We start from the raw sequence: 27,107 nt of genomic DNA on the forward strand, positions 1-27,107 counted from the left end.
AACTTAGGCTATTTCATTCCTAGTGAAAGGAATTTGCTTGGACTTTTCACCAGAGGAAGATTAATCTCCTCAAGTTGCTACAGGCTCATAGTTCTATAGAAGATAAATGTCTTCCTATTTGTACATACAAGCAATTGTGCTGCAAGTTTGAACATGACTTGCTAAGCTATTGCTAGACTTGCCAGGCTTCACAAGTTAGTTACACAATTGCAACGAGTCAGCATTGCTTGACTCCAGATCAACTTTATTTGCAAACATTCTGCAAGTCTGCCCCAAGTTCTGGTTCAGTTATGTTGTGCAAAAGTCATCCCACCACAGGGGTCACTGTGGCTGAATTTTCATGCTTAGACTTGCAGAGCTCTTGTTGTAGACTGACCACTGCAACTTTGCTCTTGCTAGAGACTTGCCATGCAAACATGCTACAAATTGGAACAGTGCAAACTAGAGCTTACACTTCAAGTGCTCTGCAAGTGTACAACTTGCCAGTGAAAATGTGCAGCAAGTTAACAAGACTTACAACTCAACCCTCCTGCAAGTGTGTGGCAAGCTATCCTTGCTATCTGGGTAGTTTTGGAGTATCCCATTCAATTCCCTAAACCTAACCAAGGTCACCAAAACTAAAAAACTGAAAATAATACCCCTGGACTGTTCACTGAGCCAAAGATGACTGTTACCATGTGCCTGGATGCAGGGCAACTACTGGGGAAAGGACTCCAGGCAATCTACTAAGTGGCTCCTTCAGGGGTAGCGCTACAATCATATAACTCATCGCAATGTGCTGTGCAAAAATGCATCTCTTTCTTTTCTTCTCTTACATGTCTTTCTTTTTTCAGTGCACATAACCAATAAGACATAAGGCAAATTGTCTTGTCTATATTTTATATATATATAAAGATAAATGATCTATCATAGATTCAACTATTTTAAATCATCTATTTTAAATCATCTTTCATTGAGTAAAATGTCTAATAATCATTCAGCTTAAAGCAAAGATTGATTTAGTTGAATTAAGATTAGTTATACTCTAGCTGCCTTCTCAAGCAAAATGATTAATTGGTGACATTGGGGTTGATTTACTAAAGCTTTTAACGTCAGTTTGTTCAATTAAGCTTAGACAAAAACTGGAAGCTGATTGGTTTCTATGCAGAGCTGCAGCAGATTTTGCTCTCTCAAGTTTTAGTAAATCAACCCCCATTGTCTTTTAGTGCAAACAATTCCACATACAAACAATTCCTTCATTGAAAGGATTGTTATATTAAATGTTGTATTGCAATAACAATATGATTATTTAATATTAGTATGTCTATTAAAGTATCATACCTGCCAGAACTTTATAGCAATAAATTGGTTATTTGATCACAGTAATTGTGCCCGCGCTAATATAATGTCACATATATAAAAAAAATTTTTACATATAAAAAGAGATGCCGTGTGAAAATATTTAAATATAATAAATATGTATGAAACCGTACATGTAAAATAAAGTGCAAATATTTATATATAATATAATAATAAATCACCAAGTGCATGAAAAGTGCAATCGTGGTAATAATTATGGAAAGTGCAACGTGCTAAAATATAAATGCCAAACACTTCCCTGTGACATTTAAGTGTTCAACATAATCAGCAAATACAAATCACAGAAAACAAACGTGAATAAATAGTGTCCATAAAATAAGTATTCATCATGCTTCTTCTGATGGGTGTCTGAATCACAACAAGCAAAATGTGCTCTCCCGTGACACCCCACATGTGCTTGCGCTCACCTTTAATCCTATGACACAGTAATTAAACGGTGTCAAAATACGCATTGGGGCCACTCCTGGGCTCACTCAGGATGCAATGATGCAAAACATTCCTCACAGGTAAAGCCAAGATCCACATTCATAGAAGAAACAAACAGAAGGACTCCATAGTGTAATATAGCAAGGACATTTATTGGATGAAAAAAGTCCTCCAGGAGGGTACTCACATTAGATGGGTGCTACAGTGCACCAAACTGTACAGGTAAAAAACAAAAGCAGCTATTCGTATGGCGTGCGGTGTGGCATGTAAAATCCTCCTCCACTGCTGACAGCTCCGTCCTACCCCTCCCCGACGTGTATTCGGCACAGGGATCACGTGCCTTCCTCTGGGGGATATCCCCCAGAGGAAGGCACGTGATCCCTGTGCCGAATACGCGTCGGGGAGGGGTAGGACGGAGCTGGCCCCAATGCGTATTTTGCCCAGGAGTGGCCCCAATGCGTATTTTGACACCGTTTAATTACTGTGTCATAGGATTAAAGGTGAGCGCAAGCACATGTGGGGTGTCACGGGAGAGCACATTTTGCTTGTTGTGATTCAGACACCCATCAGAAGAAGCATGATGAATACTTACTTTATGGACACTATTTATTCACGTTTGTTTTCTGTGATTTGTATTTGCTGATTATGTTGAACACTTAAATGTCACAGGGAAGTTTTTGGCATTTATATTTTAGCACGTTGCACTTTCCATAATTATTACCACGATTGCACTTTTCATGCACTTGGTGATTTATTATTATATTATATATAAATATTTGCACTTTATTTTACATGTACGGTTTCATACATATTTATTATATTTAAATATTTTCACACGGCATCTCTTTTTATATGTAAAATATTTTTTTATATATGTGACATTATATTAGCGCGGGCACAATTACTATTTACCTATCAAATTACACGCAATGAAACGTGGTTTAGTGCTTGCAGCTTAATTAGTTTACTCCTTGGAGGCATTAGTCCATTTGTGGCTCGCAAGAAACCCATATTTCGTTTGTATAATTTTATTAAGTTAGTGAACCGTTTGAAACTGTCACTTTAATTATTCAATCTAATGCACAAAAAAAAACTGTTTTTTTTTTTTGTTTATTTGTTTTCTGCAATTTGAACCCTTTGAATGTGCATAACTTACTGAGAGCAACAGCCATGAGAGCAGCAGGCACACCAAATGCTAAAGGATAGCACTTCTGCTGACTGTGGATTCCACATTCTTGTCCTAAGAACACGGATAAAAAATGTGTTAAAAATGTAAGCACAATCTGGAGTCCATCAAAGTTTTGACTTAAAATGCATTTTTCATATATACATTTGGTGTACCTAGCTACAGTAGAAACAGTTTGCCTGTTCAATAAAGCTGCTGAGTCATGTGACATACATAAATATATAAATATATAAATCATTTAATAGAGCTCTAACAATAATTGTATATTTAAGTGAGGAGTCATATTCAGCTCATACCGTCACACAAGGTTTGTCAGATATCTCTTTTCAAAGTAATTTTGGAACTTTAAAGTTGTGTTAAAGACTTGGGCAACTGAGAGCCAGCATGGGCCCTATGTCAGACATACTTCCTAGGCAACCTGCAGCATTTGAGATTTTTAAAAAGTTAAATTTCCCCACTAATACACTTTTATTAGTTATAGGCTAGATTCATGCTGGCTAAAGCAGAGGCAGAAACGGGTCTTATAACCCACAAGGGACTACTTGCACATAATGTAAGTTACACCCTGAGCCCTGAAAGGTCCGTTTCCTTTAACCTGTTAGTATCTAGCTGGTTTTAAATAGAAAGTTAGTTCCTGTGCCCTAAATAGACTTGATTCTTTAGGCCACTGTAATTTAGAACTACCTTTTTATTAAAGCAAACCAGAACATGGAGCATCATCCATTGCAGAACTGTACGGGGAACTTGAAGTTTAGGGATTTATTTATTTGTTTTATTTTTTAAAACCAGGGATGGTAGTTACATGAATGACAAGTGTCTTGTGGGCTGCTGGCTGCTCTGTTCCGTGAAATGTTCTGCCCCCTAGGTACACCCACGGCTATGATCTTCTGATACTATGGGGGGTAATATGAGCAGCTCCAACTGTCACAGGCACTAGTGATAATTGGCGACAATGGTCTTCTTTTCCAACCCCCTCCCCAGACCCCACGATCCATATGTAGAAGCTGTATTATTGGTTCCCACAATGAAAAGCAGTTTATGAATGGAGGATGGGCATATGAATGAAAGATCCACCACTTCTATTGTGCTCCATAACCACTTTTCATCGTGGGGACTTACAATACAGCTTCTTCGAATGGAGCATGAGAAGGAAAGGGGCTAGGCAGGCATAGTTGGCACTTATGATGAGTGTCTGTGACAGGTGCAGTTGATTGTATTAACCCCCTCAGCACCAAAGGATCACAGCTGTGGAGGTATCCAGGGGAAGAGGACAGTAGATTTCAAGAAACAGAGCAGCCACTAGCACATGGGTCATTCATGTAAGTATCATCCCTGATGCTGATTTAAAAAAAAAAGAAAATTCCCAAACTTCAGTTTTAACCACTTACCGACCAGCCGCCGCAGTTATACTGCGACAGGTTGGCTCGGCTGCGTGAATCGCCGTCATTGTACATCAGGCATGTATATGGCAATCTGTGGGCACGCGCGCATGCCCATTAGCTAGCGGGGGGAGCTCATCAGTGCGTCCGGTGGACTCGATGTCCGCCAGTCACCCGCGATCGATCCACAGAGAGGCAGAACAGGGATCTTCCAGGGTAAACAAAGCAGATCCCCGTTCTGTCAGGGGAGTAGAGTGAGATTGTCCATTCCTAGTGATTAGGAACAGTGATCTATCTCTACTCCCTGTCAGTCTACTCCCCCCACAGTTAGAAAGCACCTCCCCAGGGAACTTTTAACCCTTTGAGCGCCCCTGGAGTTAACCCCTTCACCAGTGTCATTTATACAGTAATCAGTGCATTTTTATAGCACTGATTACTGTATAAATATCACTGGTCCAAAAAAAAAGTGTCCAATGTCGCAGTCCCACTAAAAATCGCAGATCACCACCATTATTAGTAAAAAAAAATAAAATAAATAAAAATGCCATTAATCTATCCCCTATTTTGTAGACACGATAACTTTTGTGCAAACCAATCAATATACGCTAATTGGGATTTTTTTACGAAAAATATGTACAAGAATACATATTTGCTTAAACTGAGGAAGAAATTACTTTTTTTACTATTTTTTTATATTTATTATAGCAAAAAGTATAAAATATTGTTTTTTTTTTTTCAGTTTGTTTTTTACAGTATCACAACAATATAAAGCACACATTTTGAAAGATCATGAGGCACCCATAACAATGGTTTATTTGTATTCTGAAATGATTTACAAGATTTTAATCTTTGTATATAGTCACCGGTTCAATCACAACTAGATAATGTAGTGATAGAGTTTTAACGGGTAAGTTCACCTTTGTACACTTTTTTTGTGTTCTAATTTCCAGCTCCTATGCACCAATATAGCATTCATGTACTTTTTTTGCAAAAATATCAAAGCTTTCCATTAAATCTACAGTCACTTACTTTTCTTGTTCTAATCCATGTTTCCAGACATTTCCATTAGTAATGTCTTTCTTCCTGATCAGACTTTAGGTCATGACACAGGAAGGAGTTGACCAGCTGACATCATTAGCACACACCCTGCATCATCCACCCACCCATTCCCAGGTGCACGTTTTTTAAATTAAATGCAATCAATCAGCAATCACCCTTCTCACTAAATACACAATATATAATCAGATTGCATAGTGAATGGCCATGTTTATACACCTAAAATTACTAGTTGCGCTTTCAGTGCCATTATTGTTAGTGGCACACCAAACACAAAAGCAAAAACACATTTTGCCATGTGAAAAAACGAGGGGCAAAACACGCAGTAAAAAGCACACAACCCACAAAATGCCAAAACGTCAAAATGTCCCATTATTATGTAGTGCAGCCAATTGAAATCAACAGGCTGCCCTATGCGTGTCACAGGAAGAACGAGCCACAAAATGTGTGCTCCCACTATGCTAGATGTGAATGGGGCCTGAAAGTGAAATTGGTGCGGTAGCACAAGAACAATGAGGCTCCACTCACATCTGTGCGTTTCCTTGCATTTCAGAAATGCGCTGCAATAAAAAGCGCAGTAAAAAGCGCACCAAGCTCCACTTTAAAAAAAAGTTCTGAAGCTTCTTTGGGGTGATTGCTGTGTATAGGGCAGCCCATTTAGGTGGATGGGCTGCCCTATGTGTGATAAGTGAAAATGCTCAAACCCCCCCCCCCCCCCCCCGCTAAAAAAAAAAAAAAAAAACACACATGTGGGAATGCGAGTTCCTGCTATGCAGAGTTGTGAACGATGCTTGACAGCTGAGTGTTTCTGTCCACTCCCTCCTATGTACTTGTATAAAGATGGCCATACACTATGCAATCTGATTATGTATTTAGTGAGAAGGGTGATCACTGATTGCATTTCATTTAAAAAACGTGCAGCTGGGAATGGGTGGCTGAATGATGCAGGGTGTGTGCTAATAAGGTCAGCTGGTCAACTCCTTCCTGTGTCATGACCTATAGTCTGATTAGGAAGAAAGCCATTACTGATGGAAACGTCTGGAAAAGTGGATTAGGACAAGAAAAGTAAGTGACTGTAGACTTAATGGAAAGCTTTGATATTTTCGCAAAAAAAGCACATGAATGCTATATTGGTGCATAGGGGAGCTGGAATTTAGAAAAAAAAAGTGTACAAAGGTGAACGTACCCTTTAACTGCTTGCCGACCAGCCGCCGTCAATATACTGTGGCAGGTCGGCACTAATCCGCAAATCGCCGTAGCTGTACGTCGGCTTGCAGGATCGGGACAGCAGGCGCGCGCACGTGCCCCCTGTACTGCGGGGGTGCCGATGCTTGTGGCCGACGGTCGCGATGACCGCCGGCCATGAGCGATCGCGGGCACGAGAGGCAGAATAGGGACGTGTGTGTGTGTAAACACACAAATCCCTGTTCTGTTCTGTGGGGAATAACAGATCGTGAGTTCCTATTACTAGTAAAAAAAAAAAAAAATAAAAATGCTATAAATCTATCCCCTGTCTTGTAGATGCTATAACTTTTGCGCAAACCAATCAATATACGCTTATTGCGATTTTTTCTTTACCAAAAATATGTAGAAGAATACATATCGGCCTAAACTGAGAAAAAATTACCTTTTTTTAAAAAAAAATGGGGATATTTATTCTAACAAAAAGAACAAAATATTGTGTTCTTTTCAAAATTGACGCTCTTTTTTTGTTTATAGCACAAAAAATAAAAGCCCCAGAGATGATCAAATACCACCAAAAGAAAGCTCTATTTGTGGGAAAAAAAGGACTTCAATTTTGTTTGGGTATAGCGTCGCACGACCGCACAATTGTCAGTTAAAGCAACGCAGTGCCAAATCGCAAAAAATGGCCCGGTCATTCAGCAGCCAAATCTTCTGGAGCTGAAGTGGTTAAATAAATAAAGTTAAGATACAAAATAAGCTGTGTATTTAAAAGTTCATTAACATGATGCATAAAACATAGATGAAATATATCTCAAAATATTTCAAAGTGTACCTGTTAACTATGTTCCACTCAATCTCTATAACAGTCCCTTTCAGTTGGCTGCATCCAACTTAATTGCATTTCTAGAGCACTCAAATGCCTACAAACTTGGGTGGTCTCTTCCCACTGCTAGGAAAGGTGCAGGTGTGTTCCACTCCTTCCTGACACCTGCACCCTCTTGTTATCCAGTGAGGCAACCCAGAACATTTACTAACCAATATGGATAGGCCAGATCTTAAATTATGCACAGAACATGCATAACAGAGTGGCCTTGGTTGCATTGGGATGTGCCTCCAATGTATGCAGAAGTTTAGTAGAATTAAAGTCACTACAGGTTTGCTTTCAGGAAGCTTGGTTTAGAGATTCGGGGATTCTGTCCATCTAAACTCCCATTTCGAAGCTTTTTAAGTACAGAACATTTATAAAATATTTTGTCTTTCTACATATGTAGTATTAGTTATATGCAATTACTCAGTGAGCATTTGTGTATATAGATGTGTACTCTCCCATATCATCATATTGTGTATTTTGTCCTAAGGAACCCTTTCTTGTACTAAAGACACGGTTTATATTATTTGTACATCCATTTTACGTCTATTTTTAAAATCCTTTTCTGCCTATCGCAATTACTAGCTGAGGTTAAAACTCTGTATGCTAAAGATTTATGAATATACCTCTGAGAATAGGAGTTATAATGGTTGACAAAAGACTTCCAGCATTAATTGACAAATAGAAGATGGAGAAGAAGCGACTTCTCTGCTTATCCTGCCAAAAAAAAACATATTTTGTTCAGTGTGTTAGATATGAAGAAAAATGCATTACATGTAAATATTATTTTATATTTATACTTTTTTTTTTTTTTTTCCTTTGAGAGTTTCATAAATCTGGCGCATTCTGGTACCAGTCTCTCTGCACACAACAGGATATATATTCCCTTCTTGTGAAGCCACTCAGGAAGGGAGGCAAACCTTTGTGGGCTTTACCCAGCATATCACTGAGATGGCGTTCTTTCTTTAGTGGCAGAGAGGCTCTGATCATGTGTAGGCAGTGAAACAAGAAGCTTTCACTGATATCAAAGAGAGAAGCGTAACTTAAAAGTGAAATTTAATTTATTCCCATGGCACAGACTTCTGAACTGCACTAAAAAGTTGGCTAAAGTAACTCTTTACTAGTTTATATAATTTCTACCTGCCTTGTAGCCCCATGTGCTCAATGGAGAACCACCATAAGTCATGGAGGAGACAAAGTTGCTATTAAGCAGAAACAATGACCAGCAATTTGCTCTTTGTAACATTTACAGGGAAGTAGATAAGAGAAGAGGGGAGGGAATATGGGGGTCTAACCCCCCCCACCCCGCCCCCAAAGCATCCTGGCTGATGGCTTCTTTATTGGCAGGACCCGTGGCAGACAGCAGCCATTGTTGGGAGATCACAGAGAGAAAAGACATAGCCCACATGGATGGACTAATGAGGGGGAGGTTAATTTCTGATATAAACTACTGAACTATTTAGGTACAAGGACTGTAGCATACAGTACGTTACTGTGTACACAGTGAGTAGGCTCAAGTTTTAAGCCCCTCACACTGTTAGCCTATTTCTTCCATGCTACAGCTTGCCACGGCCTGGTAAGTACACTGCCCAATTGTGCTCCTCTGGGAGCCCAAGGCTGAACTCCCACCAGGAAAAAAAAATTAACTATGGTCATGTATATTTAGATCATACCAACACATCAAAACTAATCAATTCTAGGGAACACCAGCATGTCTCTTGTTAACCCCAATTATTTCACCTTTCCAGCCATTTACAAAATTTGTATAATCCCATGAAAACATGAATACAGGGTTCTATTTGATTTAGAATATACAGAAGGAATTAAAGTCAATTTTTCAACAGTGTTCACATACTTGGCTTTCCTCAAACTGGTCTCCTCCAAAGGCCGCCACGCAGGGCTTAATCCCTCCAGTGCCAAAAGCAATCAGGATGAGGCCAATCATTGATAATGCACTACAGAAATACAAAATGTAATTCTTTAGACCAGTTAAACAATACGCTCATAAATTTTTCTTGTATAAATACCACATGCATTGTGTAATATTTTTCTGTCCTGGTAATGTACATAGAATAGAAAATGCTTTCACGCTTTGCAAACATATCACAGTACTGCGTGGCCTATTAGGTTTAGGACAATACATGATTAGACCAACTTGTCCTCCAATGCATTAAAATAATAAATAAAAAAATTAGAAACTTATCCTGATAAAATCATGTTTGGCTGTATCAAATAAAAGGCACGGTGGTTAGCAAGGCTTCCTAGATGTCTAACTGAATATTCTTTTCTGCTATTTATTTTATCACTCATTGCCTTTGATTGAGAAATATGGCCATGAAGCTTTGAAAGTTCACTTTCTTCTACTTTAGGCCAAACTAACTCTAAGAGCATGTAGCTATGGTACAGTTCATATAAATGAATGGTGCTATCCACATGGTTAACAACCTGTTCCTGCAAAGTACAAAGAAGCAATATGTGTATTTTGTTTGTTACTGTATTTTGTTGTAAACTTATGCAAGCACATTTAAATGTATGAAGTAATCTGATGTAAAAAAAAACATAAAAATGAACATAAACTGAAATAGGGGAATACATAAAAACTGAGATAAAATGAAACACCTTCCTTTTACATGCCGAAAAAATTGCACATATATACTGCTAGTGTAAATGAAGCCTTAAAGTAATCTGACATCATTATGCCACCATATTAAGAGTGTCACTCCAAGTAAAATTCTCATTATTTTGTTATCTATCTCTCACTTGATGATATAACTTGCCCATTTGTTCAGCTTAAAATATAGGCCTTAGGCCAAACCAAGAATGAAAAAAAAGAACTATGCACTTTTCTTCAACACACTGAAAATAATATAGACATGACTAGCAATATTAACAAGCCTTATATGCCTGTAGGGTCAAATAACTTACACGTGAAGAGTTAGGTTGTCTGGGGTTCCATCTCTGTTCCCATCTGTTAGATCATGAATGGCACTTACAGACATAACGACTTGGCCTATAGCGTAAACAATGGACAGGTAGATGATGGTCCTATATGTAAAGAAAACATATCCATAAATGCAAAGATTCATAGATTATGATCTGTTTAATATTCATACAGTAATAGATTCGTAAACTATGAAATTAAGGCTTAACATTTTGTATCCTTCTAACGAAAAAATAAAGCTTGAAAATATAACTAATCCATTTAGATAAAATAAATATAGTGAATTGCGAACATCCATATCATTATATAAGCACTTACTTGAATTTTCCCAACCAAGAGTCAGCAACGATAGCACCAAGAATAGGGGTCAGGTAGCACACAGCAACAAAGGTATGATAAACCACAGTGGCGAGGTTATTGTCCCATTGTAGAAAGTATTTAAAATAAAGTACCAGCACCGCTGCAAGTAAGATATAAAAGTTAAGTGATCACACCAAAATAACTATGCATTTTATTGACTTTACCTAACTATCTTTGAAGGGAACCTGTACTTTTTGTCAATGTGTCAGATCATATAAAGCCCCCTCCCCACACTCTATACACTTACCCTACCAGCCATAAAACAGCTTTATAAGACTGGACCTGGCAACTGGCTTCTCAGGTACCCAGTGCTATATCAAGAGAGGAGAAGAAATGCTCCCCCATACTCAGAACTACCAGGTATTTCCCTTTACCACTATCAGGCAAACAGGTTGGTAAGGGCATGAACACAGAAGGCAATTTTAGGAACTAGGGGAGAAACTAAAGCTATTAGGCATAGCTCTCCATGCTAAACTTTTCATTCAAACTCAGTGCAATTGCATTTTTTAAAAACCAATATAAAGGAAACATATTAATTATTTATGAGCCAAATGCTAGACCTTTGCCTAAATACTTTGTTCTAAAAGCTGACCCCCTTTCTAATCTCAGAAGGTTGTGGGATATGTATTATGTGCACTTGTTACTTTGTCCTGAATGGTTCCAGTACAACTTACTGGTAAATATGAGGTGGGTGAACACCTGTCAACATCTCCCATTATGACTTGGTTTCCTTTATTGGCCCATTCTGACAAGATACAAATGATTCTGAGATAAACCACGCACTGCTAAATAACCTTTTTCCAACATCTTAGCCTCTGCTGTTTTCCAGAATTCTCTAACTATGCTTAAAGCCAACATATATACAATGCAAAATACAAGAGTGAATTTGTCTGATGATATGAAACATACCTCGCATTCCATAGTAGGAGAATCGTTCGCAGAATTCATTGACGACAATAAAGAAGATACTTATTGGATAACCAAAGCAACTCGGCTGGAGCAAAAGAAAGAAAGCTTATCTATAGTCTAATAACATCTTTAAAACGTGATTTCAGTGTTAACTGTCAGAATATTATAGCATAATCATGTTGTAAATGTTGATGAACAATAAAGTGTTAGATAATCAGTATTTCAGACCCCCATTAATAATTATAATGTATGACACACTTTGCCTTTACAGTCTCTAAACAGTAACTAACATTTATTAAAACAGTTTACAAATTCAGTAAGTTGAAATGATGTCAGTTTGAGGGCCCATTAACACTTCTTTGTTAATGTGCTTTGCATTAAGGGCACAGAAACAGACCAAAAAATGGACATGCAACCATTTTTCCAACACATTAGTATATATTATATAAATATATAATATATATTACTGTGTGTTGTGGTGCACTACAATACATGAGCATCCAAGCTGTGTTGCCTTAGTGCATTGGAGTGCCATTCAAAATGACTGTACAATATGGTAACATGTGCGTTGATGTGCACATTACTACAATGCACCTTATCGCAAAAGTGTGTTTCTGCCCTGTATTAAGCAATCTGAATTACATTTGGTGTTTGGTAAAGATGATAATAGGTAAAGTACTTACCGCAGATTTTTCACCCTTCCCTGTGTAGGAAAAAGAAGATTGGTTATAAAAATGCAAAATCAGCCATATGTGCATATCTTCTAACATTAAAGCGTAACTCCACTTTTGTTGAGAAAAAAACATTCCCCTCTGGATGATCTATGTAGAGGCAAGGATTATAACAACCTTTGTTGTAGATTCCTACCTTTTGTCTTACCTCTGAAGAAATCACTATGTGTTTGTCTGTGCCTCTGGGCCTCATAATTATCAGTCAGCTGTGCCAGCTGCAGAGCACTAGCAATGAGGAAAGCTGCCGGGCCTGCATCCCTTAAGATGTGTTCCTATTAGAAATATCTCACCAAAAATGACATTTTTGTTGCAGGGGATGCCTGAAATCTGACTTCTGAGAAAATTGGTGAGCCAATCACAGAAGCAGGAAATTATGGGGGGTGGTCAGCACACATCCACGTAGCCATGTTGCATTGCATTTATAGAAAATTACAGGGCTGCAGATTGAAAATGAAAGGTAATTTTTAATAACATTCAATTACAATATGATTTGTATTGCAATTGTACACACTATATAATTTTTTCTTTATTTGCTATTTTTTTTTCAACACAAAAGTGGAGTTACCCTTTAAGTATTTGTTATAAATGTGTATGAGCATGATATGAAATATTTTCAGATTATAAATATAACTATTAGTAAGAGAACTCTATTTACTGCCATTAATAAGAATGCATTATGACAGAGGAAAGGTAGGGTAAGGGAGAGGGATTGGGGAAGGGTTAGAACCTCTGACAGCTTTTTATTGCTGTCTGCATACATGCTACAGGGTTTTCCCCAATGACACCTCAGGAAGTGAGGAAAAATCTCCTAGAGCAAATGCAAAGAAACAGGTACCCCCCACCCCTACACACACACACACACACACACACACACACCTTCATGTCTTTATTGATGGGATACAAAATCAATAAAAACCTTAAGTTTGGATCACATTTGAAATGGGATCTTAGAATCCTCTTCAATCCATATGTTAAAGGCATTTTTCCCCTTTGCTATCTAAAAACCACTAAAAACCTGGTAAAAGCAATGGATTTCCAAGGATCAATAGTTTTGTTAGTGGAATATCAAATGCTCTGCTATCTTTTTGAGTGATGCTGTGGTTCAAGACAAAGGGTCAGCATTACAGGGTTTAAATACGGGTAGTGCTTCAACACAAAATGTACCTTTTCTGAGGATGCTGCTGACTTGCATAGAAAGGACAGTAGAACTAAAATAACTTTTTTTTTTTTTAAAGGTATAATTTTATTGTTTACATACAAATAAACAAACAAACAGGTACACAAATGCATATGTAGCGTTATTGGAGCAAACAGTGCTCAATCATCGATGAAGTACAGTTACATGGTATCTAGTTAGTGCCTACAGATTAATAGAGGAGTCTCATTGTTACCTTCTAAGTTCCAGTATGATAACAAAGAGTCAGCTAATATTTTTCAAGAACTCAAGGAGCGGGTGGTATAGTATGAACTTGATGTTTCGATCTCTATAGTACTCTTGACGTTGGGATTGATGTGATTTACTTTTTATTGACAACCAAGCCCACTACATGATGTCCAGAGGGCTTAGTAGTAATACTAGGCATCTCAGGTAGACTACCCTCAGTTCCATACCCCCATTTCATTTTTCAGCACTGTTTTTGTCTCCCCTTTCAATTCAAAATCCAATCTGCTGAATTTGATAAGGACTTCATTGCATTTTGAAGGGAGTGGCCATTTAATCTCATGTTCCTCAATAGGCTGCTTGTAGGTGTAGTAGCAAACCCTTTGCATCTCACTTCCACAGGAAGCTTCAGTTGACACTTCTGAGTTCCAGGTCCTTTTCTTTTGTATGCTTTTTCAAGACCATCTTCCCAGGGCACTGTAAATTTAAGGTATGCCAGTTTGGTTGTTGTGGACCACAGGACCATGTCTGGTTGGAGAGTTGTAGCCACAATGGAGCATAAACACATCTATTTCCCATCCAGAGTGATATGCAGGATGCATATATACTTTGATCTTATTTGATGCTCTGTAGGTTGGTCTATTGGTACAAATCATGTGATATAGACATTCCCTGTATATAATTAACATTCATGGTGGTTTGCCTCTGTTCCAAAATAATTAGACAGCTGGTTATGCCACCAAGTGTAATGCCCTTGGATGAGACCCACAAGGCATCCTGTAAAAATGAGCCTTATTAATGCAAGTGCTTGACAGAGAGAACAAGTGGAATCTTCTCTTGAGCACTGATTTTGGTTTTGGGGTGTGAGTAGGAAGTCATACTGTAAGTGGGTCTGATGACAAAATGTATCCACATCCAACCATAGCACAGAATTGCTCATATCTCATCTGACCTCAGGAAAAGACATTCTAATACTGATATTCTAGATGGTTACCGTTTAAAGTCATAATTCTCCATTAAAGAGTTGACATACAGCATAGGACTGCTGAAGACAAGTACCTGAAAAAACTTTCACACAAATAAATACATTTGAAGGAGCATGTGTATCAATCAATATATTTTTAAGGGACAGTGTCAGAGCAGGCGATGCATTAAAATGCCACGATTTTCAATGTAGGACTGAAAAAATAGAGTATATACAAATGTAGCACCCTGAAGTTTAGGCAGAGTTGCTATCAAATTTAGTTGCCAGGTGATAGTTGCCTTGGCCAATTGTTGGGGGATCAATTGATTTCCCCTTAATTCTGGAATTGTTGCACTTCTGTCACTAGGTGGCATGATAGCTGGTGACATTAGAGAAGACAAGGGCATAACAAGGACAGGTTATGAATGAATGGGGTGTCTCAGCCAATTCGCAGGGGTTTCTTTAAGTCCCTTGGCCTGCGGGAGAGCCTATTTATTTGGGTGGAGTCAGGTGATCGGGGTTCTGTGCCACCTGGACAGCTGTCTGGGTGGACGTGTATTGTACTGCCCCGGGCTGCTAGGTTGGAAGCCTGAGGCCTATCCCGGGGGCATCTGGCTGCTAGGCTGTCTGAGGGCCTATCCAGAAGCAGAAGAGCAGCGCAGAGTTGGGACTACCAGTTTATAGTCCAACAAGAAGTAGCAGTTCAGCTGGATGGGGAACCAGCTGAGGTCGGAGGTAGAAGGGGAAGTTGTCGCCACTTAGGGACCATTCACCTTGTTCCTGGAGACCTCCGTGAGTAAGCTGAGGACAGTACCAGAGCAGACTTCTCATCAGCCGGGGAGGGTGAAGAAGTGGGAAAACTTCAGCAAGTGCCAAGTCAGGGACCCAGCGGGACAGCAGAGGTAATGCTTGTGGAGCATCAGTGAGTGCCAGCAGGGGTGACATTTGAAGAGTATCTGTGAGTGCCAAGCCAGGGTCCCAGCAGGGAAGCGGGGGTGACGCATGAGGAAGATACAGAGTGCTAGCAGTGAAAGAGCTGAGGGGATCCAGTGGCTATTGGATCCGAAGTCTAGTGAAAGACTGGGAGTTCATTGAGTAAAGATCCACAGTGAGTGATTGTGGAGTAAGCGGAGAACTGTTTGTGTTGCAGATAGTTAAATATAATTGCCATTAGTAGCTACTACAAGATTGTTGCCATTGGAGACAGCGGTCCTACCTATACAGAAGTGGTGTCCAGCTGGAAGCCTTCACCTGTATAGTTGTCTTTCTATAGAAGTCTCGGAGTATGCTAATTATCATTGCATCTACTTAAGGGTGTCCTGGCCCTAACCCTTTCTCCCCCAGTTCTGTTCAAGAGACAATAAATCTGTTTGCATTCTAAAAGTGTCTGGCGCCCACCATTTCATCTTCCATTACACCCACCATGCCTTGCAACTCACTCTACACAGAAGGATGTCAGCTGTCCCTAACTCTGGAGCCCTGGGACTTTGCTACACAAACATACACTGGTTACCTGGTTAATTTCTGGTTCAAATCTGGTTAATCATGAAATCAATGATTTTATTATCAGTTGGCACAAACTGAACCCTTTATACTTCTTGGGAAAAATAGCTTGTAATCATTAATATTAACTTATAACTTACACGCAAGCTTCCCTGTTAAATAATAAGGGAAGAGATGAGTGGTGACAACTACTCAAGCATCTTTTAGACCCCTTTCACACTGGAGCATTTTGCAGGAGCTATAGCATTAAAAATAGCGCCTGCAAAACGCCCTAAAACAGCTGCTCCTTTCACCCCAGTGTGAAAGCCCGAGGACTTTCACACTGGAGCGGTGCACTGGCAGAGCATCAGAAAAAGTCCTGCCAGCAGCTTCTTTGGAGGACCGATGCTCCCCATTGAAATCAATGGGGCAGTGCTGCGATACCGTCGGCAAAACGCCGCTCCGGCGCTGTTTTGTGGGCGGATTTAACCCCTTTTCAGCCGCTAGCGGGGGGTTAAAACCGCCCCACTAGCGGCCAAATAGCGCTGCTAAGATGATGGTAAAGCGGTGCTAAAAATAGCACTGCTTTACCGCTGACACCGGTGGCGGCACAGTGTGAAAGGGGTCTTAGTGAGCCCTGGCCTGATTTTATCTCCTAATATCTTACAAATGCAAAATACCTTCATTATATAGGTGAATGGATATTTATGGCTTAAGTACATTATTCTTAACCTGGAAGCATATTCTACAAGTCATCCAAATCAGATCTCTATCTCCCTTGCACAGACGGACACTGCATAGAACAACCTGTACACCAGAATTCCTTTCTAGAATTGGGCTACACACTGACTCCTGTTGCTCCCCCACTATAGATGAATATTTACAAGAACTAAAAAAGTGTATAGCATATGAAGAACACACTATCTGCAAAACACCATGTGAAAATTTGACTGTATCTAGTCCACTGGTTTGATTACTCAATCTCTATAGACACGCAATTAGTTTAATAATGACTGTTCCATGGTTCTAACTTCATGTACTCCTTTATCATCTACTCTCATTGAAAACATGGACTTTATGGACTATATCCAAGTAATATTACTTATCTGACTCTGAATGATCATAGCTGTATGGGAATGTATCTTTCCTTCTCTGTGTCTTGTTATGTTGTGTTTTGTCCCAAATTTGGAAAATACCAATAAACAAAATCAGATTTATAAAAAAGATATGTTATAGTTCATTCTGTTATGAAATCCATAGCTACATCAGAGGCTGACGAAACGGAATAAAAATTTTCACTAGAAAAATTGCAAGCTCAGAACATGTGATAGAGCATCACCAAACGGTAGGTGAGATGAGTTAGCAAAGGGAATGGTTAGTTTTTTTCTTTTGGATATACATTTAAATCCAGCTAGATGTAAATAATCTTACTGACATGGGATAAACTTTTTAAAAACTATTGTTTGTAATTATATAACGGGGGAGACATATTTTCTCATTACATGCTCCAGCTCTGTCTTTACCACAGTTGTGGTATTATTGCTCCTTCTCACAATTCTCCCAATGCAAGAGTTTGCTGACTTGTTGAAACCAATGTATTTTGGTGAGTTTGATATTTTGTGTCATTGGTTGCTGACAGATATAGTAGTTCCTTTGGGCCACTTAAGCAGGGTATACTTGGATGGAAAACCATCCAATTCAGCAGGAACCAGCCAACTTTCTGTCTGTGTGTAATGCTGTCTGTTCATGATTGCCTTCTGTTGTACTGGATCACAGAACAATGGAAGAAGGTGGCCTGGTCTGATGAATCCCATTTGCTTTTACATCAGGTGGATGACCAGATAAGTGTGCGTCGCTTACCTGGGGAAGAAATGGCACCAAGTTGCACTATAGGAAAAAAGGTAAGCTGGTGGAGGCTTAACAGATCTGCTAGTGATAGCTTGGTGCCAGATAGCACAGCATGCCTTCAGAGGTCTAGTGGAGACCATGCATCAATCGGTTAGGGCTGTTTTGGCAGTAAATGGGGGACCTACTCAATATTGGGTGGTTGGTCATAATGTTTGGGTGGGTGGTCATATTACAATATGCTGATCAGTGCATAGGCAATTTATATGCCTAGCTTACATTTCCTGTGCCTAGGGAGCTACAGGTGCCACATGCTGCCAGACAAGTAAATGGGTTTACAAGGCCACATTCATATAAACATCTCAATTTTTCTTTGCATCAGCGTTTACCCATGAATTCACATCCAATGCATTTCCTGATTGGGGAAGTTTTGGGAAATACATAAGATGTGCATACGTAGGTTAACACCGATGCAAAGAAGCATCAGGGTTTACAAGACTACGTCTGCATACAGCAATTCACATGCATGGCAGGCTGTATGTGGCACCTGTGGCTCCCTGGGCACAGGGATGCACTAGGAAATTTATGCTAGGCATATATATACTGCATGTCCATGTACATGAACCCTAAAACTGGAATGTGGACAGTAAATATGTAAATTGGAAATGTAGATGTGATTAGAGAAGTGATGGATGAAAAGAGCACTGTAGATTGGGTACATTGCAATGAAATTTAAAACATTTATCTCTATTCAGTTTCACAAGACGGAGATCACATCACTCATATGTGAGCACTTTACCTGCACTCTCCATATCTATCACAGCGTTGTTATCTTTTAGAAGTCTAATCAAATGTACTTTGAGTTTCAATTATGTGCAGTAAACACATTTAAGGCCTCTTTCACACGGGGCAGATCAGTCATGATCCGCCCCGTGAACACACGCTGGCTCAGCGGGGATAGCTCCGCCGATCCCCGCTGAGCAGGAAGATGACAGGTGCATCGCTGCACACTGTGCAGCGACGGACCTGTCAGAGCGCCGCTCTCCCCTATGGGGGGATCGGATGATGACGGTCCGTAGTGTCCGTCGTCATCCGATCCGATCCGAAAACGGAGGGAAAAGTAGGTTTTTCCTCCGTTACACTTTTCGGATCGGAGCGGGGTCGGATGTCAGCGGACATGTCACCGCTGACATCCGACGCTCCATAGGGATGACTGTATGTCCGTTTTTCATCCGAAAACGGATGGATGAAAAACGGACATACGGATCATCCGTGTGAAAGAGGCCTTAAGCAGATTGCAGATTGTTTATGAGCATAGTTGCTCATTGTTTATCTAATCTTTGTTCTGCCACTAATGGCAATAAAACCCATTTCTAAAATAAGCAATAATAGTGGTAATTTGACAGAGTATGTAGATAGTAATAGACCATAGGCAAGATGTGTCTTTGATCTGAGAGTAGCTAGCAATCTGGCCTTGCAGCACTAGATCTCGGTTCTAAATCCCACTATAGAAGCTGCATACATATAGACTCTATGATCTCCTGGTGCTTGTCTGGTTTACTACCGCACTGTAAAAAGATAATGTCAGTTTATTGGCGCTCACCCAGCATGGGTCTTAGTGTGTCTCTGTATGGAAGGGACATCATATTATAAGTTCTGTCTTAGACAGGAGCTAAGATGAATTGTTTGGAATACAGCATTGTAGAGTACACTATATTACCAAATGTACTGTGACACCTGCCTTTACACGCACATGAACTTTAATGGCATCCCGGTCTTAGTCCGTAGGTATCAATATTGATTTGGCCTACAGCTTCAACTCTTCAGGGAAGGCTGTCCACAAGGTTTAGGAGTGTGTCAATGGGAATGTTTGAACCTTGCTTTGTGCACTGGTACAAATCATTTGGTGGAGGGGGGATTATGGTGTGGGGTTGTTGTTCAGGGGTTCGGCTTGACCCCCTAGTTACAGTGAAGGGAACTCCTAAGGCGTCAGCATACCAAGACATTTTAGACAATTTCATGCTCCCAACTTTGTGGGAACAGTTTGGGGATGGCCCCATCCTGTTCCAACATGACTGCGTACCAGTGCACAAAGCAAGGCCATAAAGACATGGATGAGCGAGTTTGGGGTGGAGGAACTTGACTGGCCTGCACAGAGTCCTGACCTCAACCCAATAGAACACCTTTAATAAATTAGAGCGTAGACTGTGAGCCAGGCATTCTCGTTCCACATCAGTACCTGACCTCACATATGCACTTCTGGAAGAATGGTCAAACATTCTCATAGACACACTCCTAAACCTCGTGGACACCTTCCCAGAACAGTTGAAGCTGTTATAGCTGAAAAGGGTGTGCCAACTCAATATTGAACCCTACAGACTAAGACTGAGATGCCATTAAAGTTCATGTGCATGTAAAGGCAGGCATCCCAGTACTTTTGGTAATAGAGTGTATATCTGGGCTATATTAATGAAATAGTTTTCATTATATTCTTTTCACTGATTTATATTTATTTTACATAACCATTTGGTTCCTACACCTTTATATGTTTCATATGCTTTGGAGACAAACCTTTATGGACTTTGGATTACTCTTTGCTTGCTCCATATACTGAATTTATTTCTGCATATAATTCAGTTTCCAGCTATGTCTCACAAACATCAGGGGAACTTTGTTAGGAGGCAAGGCAGCTGCATACTGGTTTGGAAAGGCCTTTGAGACTAGGGCCTAGTGCACCAAGATTACGGGGGATAGGAGGTTAATGATGTTTTGTTGTACTATTAACATGAAGAAGGCCAATCATAGACACTTAAGAGCAGTCAGCTATGAGCAGCTGGTGCCATGGTCATTGGCTGAGTACCCCATATACAGTATATGCATACTGGGCTTCTGGCTTATCAAGGGGGAAACAACATTTTTTTTGCCAGCTGGTGGTGCCCTGCACTACCTATATACTATACATGGGATCACTATATATTCATAAGAAAGAAGAGCAGGGTTTATATGAGTCTAGCTTATAGTGATTAATGAACACTAACAATGGCACCATCTCGCTGTGTTCTTCTGTACCAGGATAATTGGAGATTGTCAATGAAGCACCAGCACCATTAGTCCAGGCCGTTAGAAGAAAGGTTTCTGCTTCAATGAATTATTCATTTATATTTATAGTCTTGTAGCAAAACAGTTGCTTATAAGCATGCTTCATTTTTGTTGCACACACAAGCTTGCTTGTCTATTATTTAAGGTACCATGTTCATTTAACAGTTTTAGACAAAAAGACATCAAAATGTATATAATATATATACTGTATATACACTCACTGGCCACTTTATTGGGTACATCTATTCAATTGCTTGGTAACACAAATTGCTAATCAGCCAATCACATGGCAACAACTCAATGCATTTAGGCATCTAGATGTGGTGAAGGCGAAGTTGAAACCAAGCTTTAGAATGGGGAAGAAAGGGGATTTAAGTGACTTTGAACACGACATGGTTGTTGGTGCCAGACGGGCTGGTCTGAGTATTTCAAAAACTGCTGATCTACTGGGATTTTCATGCACAACCATCTCTAGGGTTTACAGAGAATGGGCCAAAAAAGAGAAAATTTCCAGTGAGCGGCAGTTGTGTGGAGAAAAATGCCTGGTTGATGTTAGAGGTCAGAGGAGAATGGGCAGACTGGTTTGAGATGATAAAAAGACAACAGTAACACAAATAACCACTCTGTACAACCAAGGTATGCAGAATACCATCTCTGAATGCACAACACATCGAACCTTGAAGCAGATAGACTACAGCAGCAGAAGACCACACCGGGTGCCACTCCTGTCAGCTAAGAACAAGAAACTGAGGCTACAATTCGCACAGGCTCACCAAAATTGGACAATAGAAGATTGGAAAAACATTGCCTGGTCTGGTGAGTCTCGATTTCAGCTGCGACATTCAGATGGTAGGGTAAGAATTTAGCGTAAACAGCATGAAAACATGGATCCATGCTCCTTGTATCAACCGTTCAGGCTGGAGGTGGTGGTGTAATGGTGTGGGGGATATTCTCTCGGCATACTTTGGACCCCTTAGTACCAACTGAGCATTGTTTTTAATGCCATGGCCTACCTGAGTATTGCTGACCATGTCCATTCCTTTATGACTACAGTGTACCCATCTTCTGATGGCTACTTCCAGCAGGATAATGCACCATGTCACAAAGCTCAAATCATCTCACCACTGGTTTCTTGAACATGACAATGAGTTCACTGTACTCCAATGGCCTCCATAGTCATCAGATCTCAATCCACCTTTGGGATGTGGTGGAATGGGGGATTCGCCTCATGGATGTGCAGCTGACAAATCTGCAGCAACTGCGTGATGCTATCACGTCAATATGGACCAAAATATCTGAGGAAGGTTTCCAACACCTTGTTAAATCTATGCCAGGAAAAATGAAGTCAGTTCTAAAGGCAAAAAGGGGTCTAACCCAGTACTAGCAAGGTGTACCTAATAAAGTGGCTGGTGAGGGTGTGTATATATAGCAGCGAGTGGCTGCTGTAGGCAAAGTGACGTACTCGTATGTTGCTGCCTTCTTCCGAGTTTAAGGGGGCACCCGCTTACATGTCCCCTACTGTGATTTTACACAGCGGGAGCCTGTCAGCAAGTCCCGGTCAATGACTCATGGCTGGGACCCAGTGGCGTCTCCAGCTTTCATATTTAGGGGGGGCACATGGGGGGACAGGGACAAAAGTAGGGGGGCAACTATAAAATGCATATATATATATATATAGATATATATATAGATATATATACTGGGGCCCTTTACTATGACCTCACAACGGCCCTTTCACATGTTCTGCAGTGAGCTCCCTTCCTACTGTATTGGGGTCCCCCAGGGTGGCAGAAAACAACATATATATGTCACCAGCATACCAAGAAAATATAAGGATCCAAAGCAGTGGGAGAACTATCAGGGTTGCAAAGGTTGTCTTGCCTCCGGGCCCTGGTGTTCTGCCACTGTGGGGTTCCCCAGCCTCCTCTTGCTGTCCTGCCCCTGCTATTGACAGCTCTGGTCTGGCAGCTTTTGGAATTTACAGGCTGCTTCTCCTGTCCTAAGGATGGGAGAAATCAGTCTGTTTTTTCAGTAACTGAGAGTCCTGGTGGAGTCCTTGCTGCAACTCTCTCTTCTCCCTGCCAACGAAGATGCAGGGGAAGGAGCAGATCAGGCGGCCGTGGTTGTGTGAGCGCTCACATTATGCAGTGTCAGCGAGCAGAGGGAGGAGGGAGGAATCACCCGCAGGAGCTGACTGGGAACTCTCTCCCTCTTAGACATTGATTTTTTGTAAAAAAAAAAAAAAATTTATTGGGGGGGGGGCACATAGTGGGGCACAGCATAATGTTGGGGGGGTCAGGGCCCCCTCTGCCCCCCCTAGGGATGCTATTGCTGGGACCTGCTGATCGGTTGTGTGCAATCACAGCCCAGAGCTCTTGTATTAGTAAACAACACAGAGGTCTGAACGAAGAAAGCAATCTGTCAGTTCTAATCTCTGCAAAGCAGTGATGAGAAACTGAGAGATCCTTAGTGAAAATCAGCACACTGTACACACATTACAAACATTAGGCACACTTTTAACCCCTTGATTGCACTAGATGTTAACCCCTTCCCAGCCATTATGTCATTAGTACAGTGTATAGTATTATCACTAATCACTGTATTAATGTCAGTGGCAATTAGTCAGTTCCCCCAGCATCAGTATCGCAGTGCCATTATAAGTCGCTGTTCACCGCCATTAGTAGTATACAAAAATGAAAATTTCCAGTACAGTGCTTTGAAAAAGTATTCACACCCCTTGAAACCTTCCACATTTTGTAATTTTGCAACCAAAAAAAGTAAATCTATTTTATTGGGATTTTATGTGATAGACCAACACAAAGTTGCACATAATTGTGAAGTGGAAGGAAAATGATAAATGGTTTTCAACATGTTTTAAAAATAAATATCTGAAAAGTGTGGCGTGCATTTGTATTCAGCCCCCTTTACTCTGATGCCCCTAACTAAAATCAGAAGTCACCTAATTAGTAATTAGAGTTCACCTGTGTGTAATTTAATCTCAGTATAAATACAGCTGTTCTGTGAAGCCCTCGGAGGTTTGTTAGAGAATCTTAGTGAACAAACAGCATCATGAACGCCAAGGAACACACCAGACAGGTCAGGGATAAAGTTGTGGAAAGGTTTTGAAGCAGGGTTAGGTTATAAAAAAAGTATCCCAAGTATTGAACATCTCACAGAGCACTGTTCAATCCATCATTCAAAAACATGTATGGCAAGTATGGCACAAATGACAACCTACTAAGACATGGCCGTCCACCTAAACTGACAGACCGGGCAAGGAGAGCATTAATCAGAGAAGCAGCCAAGAGGCCCATGGTAACTCTGGAGGAGCTGCAGAGATCCACAGCTCAGGTGGGAGAATCTGTCAACAGGACAACTATTAGTCGTGCGTTCCACAAATCTGGCCTGGAAGAGTGGCAAGAAGAAAGCCATAGTTGAAAGAAAGCCATAAGAAGTCCCATTTGCAGTTTGCGAGAAACCATGTGGAGGACACAGCAAACATGTCGAAGAAGATACTCTGGTCAGATGAGACCAAAATTTAACTTTTTGGCCTAAAAGCAAAACACTATGTACATCAGAAAACGAAAACTGCACATCACCCTAAACACACCATCCCCACCGGGAAAAAAGGTGGTAGGTAGCATAATATTGTGGAGATTTTCTTTAGCAGGGACAGGGAAGCCTGTCAGAGTAGATGGAAAGTTGGATGAAGCCACAGGGCAATCTTAGAAGAAAACCTGGTATGCCACGTACACACGACTGGACTTTCCGTCAGAGTAGACTCTGACGGTCTTTCCAATGGAGTTCCGCTGAAACGGACTTGCCTACACGCAATCACACCAAAGTCCATTAGTTTAGAATGCGATGACGTACGACGGGACTAGAAAAAGGAAGTTCAATAGCCAGTAGCCAATAGCTGCCCTTGCGTCGTTTTTGGTCCGTCGGACTAGCATACAGACGAACGGTTTTCCCAATAGGAATTGAGTCCGTCGGAAAGATTTGAAACATGTTCTATTTCTAGGTCTGTCAGAATTTTAGAAAGAAAAAGCCTGATGAAGCCCACACACGATCGAAATGTCCGACAGAATGGTTCCCTTGGACCTTTTCTGCCGGAAAGACCAGTCGTGTGTATGCAGCATTAGAATCCGCAAAAGACTTGAGACTGGGGTGGAGGCTCACCTTCTAGCTGGACAACTACCCTAAACATACAGCTAGAGCTTCAATAGAATGGTTTAGATTAAAGCATATTCATGTGTTAGAATGGCCCAGTCAAAGTCCAGACTAAATCCAATTGAGAATCCGTGGCAAGACTTTAAAATTGCTGTTCAGACGCTCTCCATCCAATCTGAGCTGAGCTTGAGCTATTTTGCAAAGAAGAATGGGCAAAAAATGTCGCTCTCTAGATGTGCAAAGCTGGTAGAGACATCCCCAAAAAGACTTGCAGCTGTAAATGCAGCAAAAGGTGGTTTTACAAAGTATTGACTCAGGGGGGCTGAATACAAATGCATACCACACTTTTCACATATTTATTTGTAAAAAATTTTGAAAACCATTTATCATTTTCCTTCCATTTCACAATTATGTGCCACTTTGTGTTGGTCCATCACATAAAATCCCAATAAAATACATTTACGTTTTTGGTTGTAAAATGAGGGTATGAATACTTTTTAAAAAGCACAGTATACACCATAGTTTGTAGGCAATATAACTTTCATGCAAACCAATCAATACACACTTATTGGGATTTTTTTTAATCAAAAACATGTAGCATAATACATTTTTGGCCAATTTTTTTTTTCTTAATTGGATATGTTTTATGGCATTTTCCACTTTTTTTTTGTTTATATCGAACCCCCCCAAGAAAAAAACAGTGGTGATCAGATACCACCTACAGAAAGCTCTGTATGTGTGAAATAAATTAAATACATTTTGTTTTTTTGAGTCCAGCGTTGCATGACTGTGCAATTAACAGTTAAAGTAGCGCAGTGCTGAATAGCAATAAATGGCCTTGTCATGAAGGGGAGGGTAAAAATCTTCCTGGGCTCAAATAGATATATATATATTAGTTTTCTGTACCAAAATCGTTATTGTTAATAATCATTGTAAGGGCCCGTGTTGATGGGCTTTGAATGGGCCCGCTTGAATCAGGTCAAGTGCTGGTCAGAAGAAGGTCAACTGCATCTGTCAATTAATTCTGAATTGTCTCAAACTGATGTCAAATTGATGCCATTGACACAAGTCCAAGAACGCAGGTTCTGATAAACATGATGTAATATTAGACTGTATGCATCAACAAAACTACTTTTTAGCAGCTAGTATTAGATGTGATCTCAGTATATTACAGGAGTATCCACTTGTTGTTCCTATACAATGTACCCAGTAATCAGCATTCATTATTTCTCTAACAGCTGCTATGACACTGGTAATAAGCGGACAGGATTACATACCCATGGTGTTCAGGATACAGGGTGATGATGGAGTGGAGGCTGTATCCTTCGGAGATTGGGAAGGAGTTGCAGGTGTACTATTTTCTTTTAATGTCCCAACACTTGGCTAAGGCTCAGCACTAGCTATTTATTAAATATGCACAGTGCATCTCTCCTCCTCCAACTTGTTTGAAATATTTGAGTATCAGGGGATCTCCTCTACTGTCCAGACAGCACAGTCCAAGGGTTGCTTAAAGGAGGATAAGGGAATTAAATCTGTGAGCTACAGCACAGAAACTTGGATAAATGTCAGTTGTTTTACAGTGGCTGCAGGCAATTTTGTGCAGCATCAGGTGTGTATGTTATCTGGATCATAAGACTTTCGGTACACTGTAAAGGCTAGAACACAGCCTTGTCTCACGCTTTAGCATATCAAAATATGTCGCTGGTAAGATTTTGAAGAAAGCACTTACACATAGAATTTTGTCATCTGACATGCATATTTACAGG

General features: G+C 40.3%; 1 protein-coding gene across 1 annotated transcript in view; it reads right to left on the reverse strand.

The window, feature by feature from the left end:
* Window positions 1-26,885, reverse strand: part of SLC15A1 (solute carrier family 15 member 1) — a 92,557-nt gene extending 65,672 nt beyond the window's left edge. Inside the window, exons 1-8 of the mRNA XM_073614410.1 lie at window positions 26,619-26,885; window positions 12,353-12,372; window positions 11,670-11,754; window positions 10,719-10,860; window positions 10,385-10,504; window positions 9,315-9,414; window positions 8,086-8,176; window positions 2,942-3,025 (exon numbers count right to left, since the gene is read on the reverse strand). Coding sequence (XP_073470511.1) covers window positions 2,942-3,025; window positions 8,086-8,176; window positions 9,315-9,414; window positions 10,385-10,504; window positions 10,719-10,860; window positions 11,670-11,754; window positions 12,353-12,372; window positions 26,619-26,622 — 646 coding nt within the window. The 5' untranslated portion in view covers window positions 26,623-26,885. The remainder of the gene's footprint in view (window positions 1-2,941; window positions 3,026-8,085; window positions 8,177-9,314; window positions 9,415-10,384; window positions 10,505-10,718; window positions 10,861-11,669; window positions 11,755-12,352; window positions 12,373-26,618) is intronic.
* Between the last annotated feature and the right edge of the window lie 222 nt (window positions 26,886-27,107).

The sequence above is a fragment of the Aquarana catesbeiana genome, linkage group LG02 (genome assembly GCF_042186555.1).
Source record: "Aquarana catesbeiana isolate 2022-GZ linkage group LG02, ASM4218655v1, whole genome shotgun sequence".
NCBI classification, from domain to species: domain Eukaryota; kingdom Metazoa; phylum Chordata; class Amphibia; order Anura; family Ranidae; genus Aquarana; species Aquarana catesbeiana.